Source organism: Rhodamnia argentea, chromosome 2 (genome assembly GCF_020921035.1).
Source record: "Rhodamnia argentea isolate NSW1041297 chromosome 2, ASM2092103v1, whole genome shotgun sequence".
Taxonomy (NCBI): Eukaryota; Viridiplantae; Streptophyta; class Magnoliopsida; order Myrtales; family Myrtaceae; genus Rhodamnia; species Rhodamnia argentea.
The window spans coordinates 25,165,325-25,176,132 of NC_063151.1; the positions used below are offsets into that span (position 1 = coordinate 25,165,325).

Consider the following 10,808-nt stretch of genomic DNA (forward strand, 5'->3'; position numbering starts at 1 on the left):
ATTTTTCATGAAATAAACGAAGCCTAAAGTTTGCCGCTCCTTTCTCTCAATGAAAATGTGGATTGGGATCATTAGATTTGCATGTTCCAAAGGACGCTGAGCATGGCTTGGACGCTCCACCTACCGAATGTAGAATGATGAAACTATTGTCCGGAGCGAGGATTATTGACGTCCTCAAAAGTCTAGGGTATCCTCCACGCATAGGCCAAAAAGAAAGTTTTGAACAATAAAATGTCTCTATTGCATTGTAGCTACGTAGAAAAATTAAATTGGAAAAGAAAACCGATGCATTTTCCAATCCAGGAACTAGAGGTTTTTCGTTTAAGTCTTACCGCACGTAAACTTCTTTTGATTGAGCCACTTGCACAGACCAAAGGCTTAAATTTAACGGATTCATGGCGATTGTATAATTTTTGGGATAATTATCTAAAAAGTTCTAAACCTTTTTACGATTATGCCGATTTAGCCCTAAACCTTTTAATTGTGATAATTTAATTATAAATCTTTTGAAGTTTCGCTAATTTAGTCCGAACCTATTATTTGGATAATTAATTGAAATGATTATAATTGTCGGGAGGTTTATGACTAACTTAGCACAATTAAAAAGTTCATGATTAAATTGACGAATTGTCAAAAGATTTAAGATTAAATTGACACAATTAAAAGATTTAAGATTAAATTAATTATCGTACGACAAATTTAAAAACATTTTGGATAATTTTCCTTATGATATTTCATGAGCCTTGTGCGTAGCCGGGACAGGACTCTAGTCTCCACTTCCGTGTCCCAAGATTAACAGGATTGAAAAAAAGGCAATGTATCGTTGGGGACAAGGAAGGAGAAATGCCGCCGAAGGTGTGACGAGATGATGCTCGTCACGGAATCCTAAGCAAATCCCAATTTCCTCCGAGCAGCATTTCCTAAGAACATCATTACTTTTCGACCCCGCTTTTCTAAAGAGGAAAAAGGAAAAAAGATTAAGTACATCGCAATAGTTTACTTTGGTCCTCTTTTTTTGCCTTATCTTAAAGGCAAAACCGTCGCTTTATAGGCATAAGTCCACTCGGGAATCAATCTCTTTTCTACAAAAATTCTATACAAGCATGTTTCTATTGTCTCGTAGCAAAAGGTCACCTACAAATTAAAGGAACGTGGTGGAATTCAGGACGCATCGACTTATAGACATAATGTATCATTGTTGGGGCGCTTAGCAACAACTTAGCCTAGTTTTCTAATCAAAGATTAGTGCGCTAATCAGGCCTCTTTGTTAGTTAAACCCCCACTCCAGAGTTGTTCTATTCTCATCACTAAGCAACCGAGGTCCAATCCGCAATCATGTTGTCCTCCACATACCCGCCCGCGATCGAGTGGGTTCCCTTTGCCCCTCTTTTTCCCCCTCGTTTTCACGGAATCAAAGTTGGTGAACACGATCTTGTACTACACTTTTTGACTCTTTAGTGAGGGCCATTTCATTCGGCTACGCAGCAAGGGGCTCTCGATGTCGCTGTGCGATCGGTGCGTTACAACGAGGGTCCTGTAAGATTTAACACTTAAAAATGTACTTTGATCGGTTCGCTTTTGGTTCCGTGATGTTTGGTGCAACATCAAAGCAATGGTTCTCGTTTTAATTACTTGACGTGCCTCTATCTTTGAATGTTTGACGAGTACTTGATCGTTCTTGGTACTTGTCCTGCTCGATCGAGAGAGATCGACAGAGAGAGAGATTATGGAAACAATAGATTAATCATATTAAAGTAAGTTTTCTTCCAAGCGCGGGCAAGCTTAGTTGATTAATTATAAGGTCGTGAATCTTGTTAGCCATTAATTAATCCGATGCCTTTGGTGCTTGAAGAATTAGATTGGTCAGCATGATGTTGAACTTATTTTTGTTTGCACAGCAATCATATCTTCATGTCTTTTCTGCAAAATCTACTACCAGGAACCAGAAAATGCGGGGCAACATGGAAAAAGAAATTACGGTTAAGAGCTAGAAGGACCTTCCTCGAAAGTCTCGTTGGGGGAGTAATTGAAAAGAGAGAGAGAGAGAGGAGAGAGAGAGAGAGAGAGAGAGAGAGAGAGAGAGAGAGAAACAAATTATAAAAATTTCAGAGTTAGAGGGACGTCAGGTTCTTAAGCGATTGAGTCATGGGTAATTTTTTGTCTCTTAATTGTCCTGAAGAATAGTTGAAGACAATTTGATTTCGCATATTGAAAGATGATGAAATTTCGACGAATCGGTTCTTGATCATTGTAATCTTCTGAAGTCTAATCGAAATATTTTTTTTTTTCGAATCTCTTATATTTGTATTGATGACTCGACTCGAAACTTAAATTGAAGAGGCAATCTGATCTCAGCGTGTGTCCACGGCACCGAGCTTGATGAAGATTTGGAAATGACAAAATTTGATATTGTCTTCCTAATGTTTTCATGTATGAAGAGTCAAAAAGAAATGGTCTATCCAAATACACATCTCAATAAAATTAAGAGGGACTAACTTACCCCTCCCAAATTGCTCTCGCAAAGTTGCCATCACATGGCCTCAAATCATTTGCTCATCACCGAGGAGCGTTTTAAAGTTATCGGCACAAAACAGACTTGCATGTCACTGCAAGTTTATGAGCTCAAGAAAATTTCAGTAATCTTTCATGACATATATGATCATCAATGCTTAAAGATTCATAAATAAATAAAAAAGGGTCACGAGGACATTCTTTCTCCATTTTCGGAAATATTCTTATTTCGACAGAAAATAACAAAAAAAGATGCTTAGGACGAGTCAAAATGAACAAAGCCCTCGATTGATGATGACCTATTGAATGCGCAAATTCTTCATTAACATGTTCACGAACGTACATAACCTTCTAAGTAGTAGAGCTTCGAGAAGGCTGAGTTCTGTTCTCTCTTTCTTTTTTTAGGGTTTTGCCGTGCAAGACTCTCTTGTGGTGGAAATGACGCTGAATTTGACCCTAGGAAAAGAGAGACGCAATAATGAAAGCTGAGAGACCATGATCACCCGCATTGACTTAACGAGCACAAGAACAAGACTTTTAATGATCCCTCTTTTGTCCGCATTTTTTCCTTTTTCTCTTTCAGATGATCCCCCCGAGGATTTTGACTCATCATGCTCTTAAGCAAAAGAGGACACGAGAGGCTGTTGTTTTCAAGGTAAGGGATGCAAGCAAATTGGTGTTTGCACACTCCATGATTGGATAGCGTCACGCTTGGTCCATCGGCCATTAAATTCCTTTTGCTTGACCCTCTTCAACGTGTCCTGTGAGGACGAAAACGGCAAGCAAATGACACAGAAAGTATGGAGGAAACCAGCGAGCAAGAGAGAGAGAGAGAGAGAGAGAGATTCGCAGAGGACTAATGAAACCGAAGCATCCCAAGCAAAGCAATCTCGGGAAAAAAGAAGGGAGGAGTGAAGAAAAGGCCTGAAAGAAGTCTTGGGACACTTTCCTTTTCTCCCTTGAGTCAAAGTGCAATCCCCCACGCAAAGAATTCGTGGAAAAAAAGGCACATGCACGACGATTTTGGCCTCCATATTCCTAACCTCAGTTTCCATGCGGAAAGCCGAGAATCCATGGACGGAACTTCTTTATCATGTGATGACAAAAATTTTTATCTATCACCTATGGAATGAATTCTTTTCTCCCATGTCACATGCATAGGATCTCATCACTTGACCTTTTTTGATTTGATCGTAACAATATCGACACCATGAGTCATCTCCTATGCAAAATTGGCATCGGCTAACTGGTCGGTCATCGATTGCTCGGCGATAAGGATACCAAGGGTCCATTTTAGAGGGCGTATACTGCTGTCTCATTACACTCCTCCTAGGGCACCAAGGTATGCTCTTGAAAGGGATGATGCATGTGAAGGAAGCTGATCAGTCTTTAGGGCGAAATGTGAAAATTGGGAAGAGGTGCGGGGACCGAAATGAAAGCGAGGGACAACTTACGAACACATGTACAGGAGAAAGCCGGGAGGCAGACACGGAATCGCAAGGTAAAAGCCACCTCCACACCAGTCTGACCCTGCGTCTGACCGGCCAGAGAACTCCGCGGTCCCACACGAGTCGCGCACAAGGCGCTGAAGACAAAAACCCGAAGAATCTACCGAGCAATTTTCAATTCCACCATCCTCTAAACTTACAATGAAGTGAAAGGAAAAAAAAAATCACCTAGTACCACAGTTTATATTCGATGAAAACTATTGTAAATGCGAAAAAAAAAAAAACCTCGTTTTTCGATGTTTTTGTCATTTAATTGCGACAGGAAATCCCATTGTATGTTATGCAATGTCTTCTTGCAGGTTCTGTTTCAATTTCAATGCCCCGCTGACCCGGCAACTCCCTCGTCCTCCATTCATTGCCTGCTCATCCCTCCATTTATCACACACCCCTTTCCTTTTTTTTTTTTTTTTTTCAAATTCAAACGTTCGATTTCGCTGCCAACAAAAGCTCAGTTCCATAAAACAAAAGACAAAAAGAAAAGGGTACACTTGCTAACAACATTCATACCGAAAGCAATATTTACATAGTGGTTTTGCTAGGTAAATAAAGATTATATCATCATAGTCGAAACTAAGTATAGTGTTATCGAAGAAACTATTATTGTCGCATGATATTCTCTCTATCGTTTCACCTCTTCCCCTATTTTTTGAAAAAAAATAATCGATATAATCTCAAACCTATTGCAATTGTAACAATTCAAATATTAATTTTTTTGCATTTGTGCCATGGTAGTCCTTCCGACCAAATTTAGCCGGAAATTGATGACATGGACGCCGGCCGTTCAATGTGACACCATTGACATTAATACATTTTTTTTTTTGAATTTTTTTATTTATCCATCTTTTTTTATTTTCTTTGTTTTATTTTTGTTAATGGCTAGTAAGAGACCAGTGGATGGTCGGCATCCATGACATCAATTTTCAACTAAAATTAGTCGGAATAACTAAATTTGCACAAATACACAATTTTATAACTCAATTGAAAAGAAAAAAAGATTTATAACTAAATTAATATAATCATATTAGGATTAGGACTTTTTTAGTAACACAAGCTCCCCCTCACCCTCCCTTCTTTATGAGATCACATTATTTATCATCATTAATTTCCTGTCCTTCCCATTATCCATCTACTTAAGTTGTGGGGGGCATGTCAAGCTAAGCTAACTCGGCCAATCCCCAAGCTACTAGATTTATCCCAAAAAAGATTGGTTTAGTTAACGGCTAAATAATAGAAAATTAAGCCCCTCCCTCCCTATCATCTATCAAGAAAGGAGAGAGAGAGAGAGAGAGAGAGAGGAGGGTCGTGTTGATAGGTTAACTATACAATCATGGGACAAAAAAGCTAAAAAGGGTTGGCATAAAAAAAGCTTCAAGCTCAAGAATCAGCTCAAATTTTTTTTTTTTTCCAATGGTGTCTCCAACTCTACAACATGCAAAATAATTCCTTAGCCAAGATTGTTTATTACCTTAAACCCCCTCTCTTTTTAGACCTTAGCTCTTTTTAAACCTCCTTGGCTTATTATCAACTGTGTGAAATTCTCTCTCTCTCTCTCTCTCTACACCCAAGAATAATAGAGAGCCCAAAAGTTCAACGCAAGAAAGAGGAAAGCCTTTGCCTCCCATTCTCTCTCTGTCTCTCCACCATGGCTTCGAACACCAACATGCAGGGCTACGGATCCGACCCGGCATCGCCCCACACGACCTTCGTCCAGGCCGACCCGTCGAACTTCCGGGCCATAGTCCAGAGGCTGACCGGTGCTCCCGAAGACCCTTCCGCCCACAAGCTCCCCCTCACCCTCCCTTCTAGGCTCACCCCCAAGCCGCCACCGGCGGCCTCCGTCTCGGACGCGGGGCTCCGGCGGCCCGCCTTCAAGCTCCACGAGCGGAGGCAGAGGAAGCTCGACATGATCCAGCTCAACAACCACAAGAACATCGGGTTCTACGCGGACACCAAGCACGTCCTCGCTTCCCCGCCACCTCCTCCCGCTTCGTCCCTCTCTCCGACGTGGCTGAGACAGTACGGGAAAAGAGGCGGCGAGGCGGTGATGGTGTCGCCGGTGTCGCCGCTGGATCTGTTCGGGAGGGCGAGCCCAAGGACGCCGACGCCGACGACCCCGACATTGCTGTCGCCGCGCGAAGAGGAAGAAGCCGAGGAGAGAGCGATTGCGGAGAAAGGGTTCTACTTGCGCCCGAGCACTCCGAGACAAGCCGAGCCTGAGCTGCTTCCCCTCTTCCCTCTGCACTCTCCTAGCGACCAAGATCGTCCCTCATAATTAAACCTTAGTTTAGCTAACAAAAAACAAGATCTTTTAATTCTTTCTCCTCTCCTTCTTATCTGTCCTTTATATTTTCTTCTGGTTCTTGATGCGTCTGGTGCTATTAATTTTGATCTGGTTTCCTGAGTTCTTCCTTGAGGACCGATGTTAGTTTGGCTTTCGTCGGTCGCGTGACTAATATGTACTGTACTGTTGCTATTTGATTGATTGTGTACTTTGTTCTTTTTCTTCCATTTTGCATATTTTTTCCGCCATTTTTCCGAATTCTTGTCTCTCTCTGCTTTACATTATTCAAGAACTGAAACTGTGGGACTTCTGCAGCAGCAAATGGCGTCAGAAATTTTCTTCACCATCAAAGTGAGGAAGTGACAACTCGATCTCTTTCGCCCACCCCTCGCAGCGTTTCTTTTTTGGCGTGACGTCTGCGCACCATATTCGTTTTTCTCTTTTGTTATTTCTCGACATGGAGTGGATACTGTCATATCGTCACCATGCACCAGAGAAAAAGCGATTAGTTACTGAATCTTCCGGGCTCAAGAACCGGGTTGAATCAGCAGGACTTCGAAGTGGAATAACGCAACCTAGGAAGTTTAGCCAGTTGACTTGAGGGCTTGGCTTCGTTTTGAAATGGTTTCCTACCAGTACTTTTTAAGAACGATACAATTTCAATTATAAAACCACACATGATTATCGAGTATTTTGTATAAAGTATTTTTAACAGTATTTTCATGCTAGCTGATTCCATGATAAAAATGAGTAGCATTTATGTATGTATTGCTTCTTCAACATGAGATACTGTTGTCGCGGATGAAGACACAGTGAGGCTGAGGAGCTGTTGGATTTAATGGCCATTAATGGTGGGGACTGAGCGATCTTGGCGTCCAGACAACGGCTAGGGTTTCGTCCTCTTGCATTTGATTCAGATTTGCTGGCCTGGACTATGGAAATTTATGGGAGTTAATTCGGTAGTGTGTGCCAGGAATTGAGCAGGCTGAGTGGTAAGAAGTAGATGTATTTCTTGTTCAAAAGTTCAAAAATTTACTGCCTTCGATTGTTTTACTTAATATCTACCCATTCCTACTAGGAGAATACTATAATAGTTACATAATGCTTAGCACAAAAAGAGTAAACAACATTCCTTACATGACATTTGTAATGTTTGGGATGACCTTACTTAAAACAACGCGAGGTGGACAAATGAGTATGTTAAAAACGAAATATCCAATGACTTCATATTTGGCCGACAGGAACCGCTAATTTGATACTCCGACAAGACGGTCAATTATTTTTAACCACACGATCTCTTAATCAATGATTACTTTATATAAAACACACAGTGGTGATCTATGAATTTATGGTTGAGATTGTATTGTCTCTCGTCAGAAATCATTTTCCTTGACTAATTGTAGCAGATTTACATCTTCTAAAAATAATTTTGCATTAAACAGCATTTTAAAGGAGGGTTTTTGGGAATGGGTAATGTTAATTTTTGAAAAAATTAATTTCCAGCTTCGTAACTTCATCATTTTGGGGTGAGCCTTATGGTTACAAAATCTCTCAAAGATCATTGCAACTTAAGGATGATCCCACTTATCTCCAAACAGAGCGAGCCGCGAATCTCTAGATTTATTTATTAACTGCGCGGCGTAAGTCCGATATCTTGAGCCCAAATCCGAGCTCGTCAACATATCCAGTTAGACTCACCTTCACTCAAAAGTTTAAGTTAATGAGTTATGGGCCAATTGGGATATATTAACTGCTCACATTACATCAATTATCCGATGTGAGACCTCTCTAACACAACTCACACGTGCATTCTAAAAATAGGGCATCAACATGATATTGCGGCGACCATCCTGTGGCACTTTATCTTCGGGGTTTGAAGAGGGAGAGGATGATGGGAGCAAAGTCGCACATCGGGCAACTAAGGAGATATTTTTGGGGGTGTTTATAATGGGTTGGGTTCAAGGCAGAGATCTCTCCATACCAAAGGAACCAAATTACAATGGCGCGAATCCCTCCATTTAGGGCAGTCTGTCATATAAAAATCAAAAGTCGCCAAATTTGAAGAGTCTTAAAAGTCATCGCTAGAGGGCAATTTACATTGGTTTAGAGATGGCCTGGGAAATGGCTGAGTTGACACGGAGAGACCTTGGTTAGCCAACTACGTCTCTTCTAGTGTCTTTTGTGGAATTTTTTTCTGGTTGCAAGTTCAAGGGAAGACGCTTAAATCTTTAATCGGACCTTTCTTTTGTCAATTGCCCGAAAAAAAAACAAGAACTAAAAAAATGGAGCTATCTTCAAATGGACCTTCGACGTACAAGATGTTTCTCAATCTGAACAAGCGAAGCATCCATACAGTAGTAGAAAAGAAGGGGTGTTTTCGGACAGTGTGTATTGTTGACTTTCGACTGCGGAGAGGGAGAGAGAGGGAGAGGAGAGATGTGAATTTGCTTTGCCCGGACAAGGACCGGGGAGAAAGTTTGTGCCCTGAAGTTACGCGGCAAGAGAGATGGTGCGCAATCTTATGAGGCAAGAAAGGGACATTTTTGCCTCAATGCTCCACATATTAGGAGCCGGAGGTTTAGGGTTCGAATTTTCTAATGCTTGTTCTGTACTTGTTTGTGAATTTCTCTCGTTACATAATTCTCGTCGTTGTATTAGCCTTCGCGAGAAGGAGAGTGCCAAAACCTAGAAAATACAACTTGCTTTTTTCCTTTGACAACTTAACTTTAAAAATTAATGACGAATTGAGAATCCGGTTTACTCTTTTCTCTTATTATTCTTGTGAAATTCCGTCTGTTTTCGTTAATGTATATATCGCCATTTATTAGGAATTTCCTTTCTATGTTTGTGTTTTATTTTTTTGTGCAAAAAAGAATGACACTTTAAGGAATTTCCGTTCTTTATGCTTATATTCCTTTTGGACGTTTTCAGATACCAAAGTGTATTGGGGCTTGTCCTTTCATTCTTAATCTCGTGGGGAATTTTCCAGGTCCGAACAGAAATTGGCACTTCGATATTCTCTTTACCAACCGTGGTATCGATTATGCAATTTGAACCCAATGATTTGCAAGTCTTTGAGAACATAAAAATCCCACTTCGTGGTAGAGACTTTTGGTTCTCTTTTGCACCTTTTGAGCTCATTGGAGGATCGTTGATTTGAGCATCTTGTCGCTCACAAATAATTAGCAATGAAGAAACTTGAGACTAGGAGCATTTTTATCGGTGCAAAGTAAGGGCGTCAAAAGTAGAAGTCGACGAGGATGGAAGTTGGAAGAATATATCATAGCTCTATAAACGTCACGAGTCACCAGTCGTATCATTTTCCATCTTTTCTTCCTTCGAATTGAGTAAATGACGATCGACATGTCTAAAGAATCCCAAAATATCCAGAACTCAACGGTTTTGTGGTAAGGTGGAAAGGCGGTATTTCTTACTGGAGAGGGAGGGTTATTGTCGTGAACTCGAATGTCAGGTCGTAGGTGAGGAATGTCGAGTTGCTTGGAGTCGCTTGAAGTCAAGAGAAGCAACTAGTAACGAATTGGTTTTCCAATGACGGCTTACCGTGTGTCCAAAGGACACAAGCGAGCACTAAACCCACTAGAAATGGCTAGGAAATTGGCCAGACCATCCCCGACAAGTTTGCTCTGAACTCACCGAATCAAAACTCTCTAAAACATCTTAGCTAGACAGGAATAACTTAGGATCCTGCCACAAGTCCTAACTGCATAGAGCAATGCTCTGTAAAGAAAGTTTTGCATTGAGTCCCTAAGCAAAAGACAATCGTGAGAAGTTCAAGAAATTATAACAAGGAACAATATACTTATTTGTGTAAAATGACCACATTATGCATCTACAATCATTTTTATGATGGATCAGCATGATCGCCAAAATCGTGAGTAGGCCAAAGGATTTCCAAAACATCAATAAGGATTTCCAAACTCACTTCTAATATTAGACACAAACAAATAAATTTCCACGCGTTTCTAAAATTGCATTACATATTGCAATTTAAAGCAACCTTACTTGGAGGTGGATCCTACAATAAGATCATTCACCACGTTATACGCCTTTAGGTCGTAACTCAATCCCTCCAGTTTTACACGAAAAATCTATGCTTCCCTCGCTTGTCAAATTAAATCATCCTTGATAGAGCCGGCTCTCGACTTAAATGAATATGGTCTACACAACATAGCAGGAATCGAGATGAATTTTTCTCATGTTTCATCATCATAGTGACATTTTAGTACTTGTTTGATTCTTACATAACAATTTGCCAAAAGAAAATATCTTGGTCCTCTTTCGATCGCCACCCTCAATTTTTTTTAACGTACGGTTGACTTTTTAGAGGGAATCTCTAAGCTGATGTTGATAAAGCACTAAAACAGGAAAAAAGATCACAATTATATGCATATATTCTCGGAATTGATTAGCTATTCTGATGCATCTCACACAGTGTTGCCTCTCCCAATCATGAAGCTGACATTCTCTTGGTTGCACTTTCCCTTTAG

The 10,808-nt window shown here is 40.6% G+C and overlaps 1 protein-coding gene across 1 annotated transcript; it reads left to right on the top strand.

Moving 5' to 3' along the window:
* Nucleotides 1–5,552: 5,552 nt before the first annotated feature.
* LOC115737291 (VQ motif-containing protein 11-like) lies at nt 5,553–6,520 on the top strand. The gene is made up of 2 exons (XM_030669330.2): nt 5,553–5,575; nt 5,642–6,520. The coding sequence occupies exon 2, from the start codon at nt 5,662–5,664 to the stop codon at nt 6,289–6,291; it is 630 nt and encodes a 209-aa protein (XP_030525190.1). The 5' UTR covers nt 5,553–5,575; nt 5,642–5,661; the 3' UTR covers nt 6,292–6,520.
* The last annotated feature ends 4,288 nt before the right edge of the window (nt 6,521–10,808 follow it).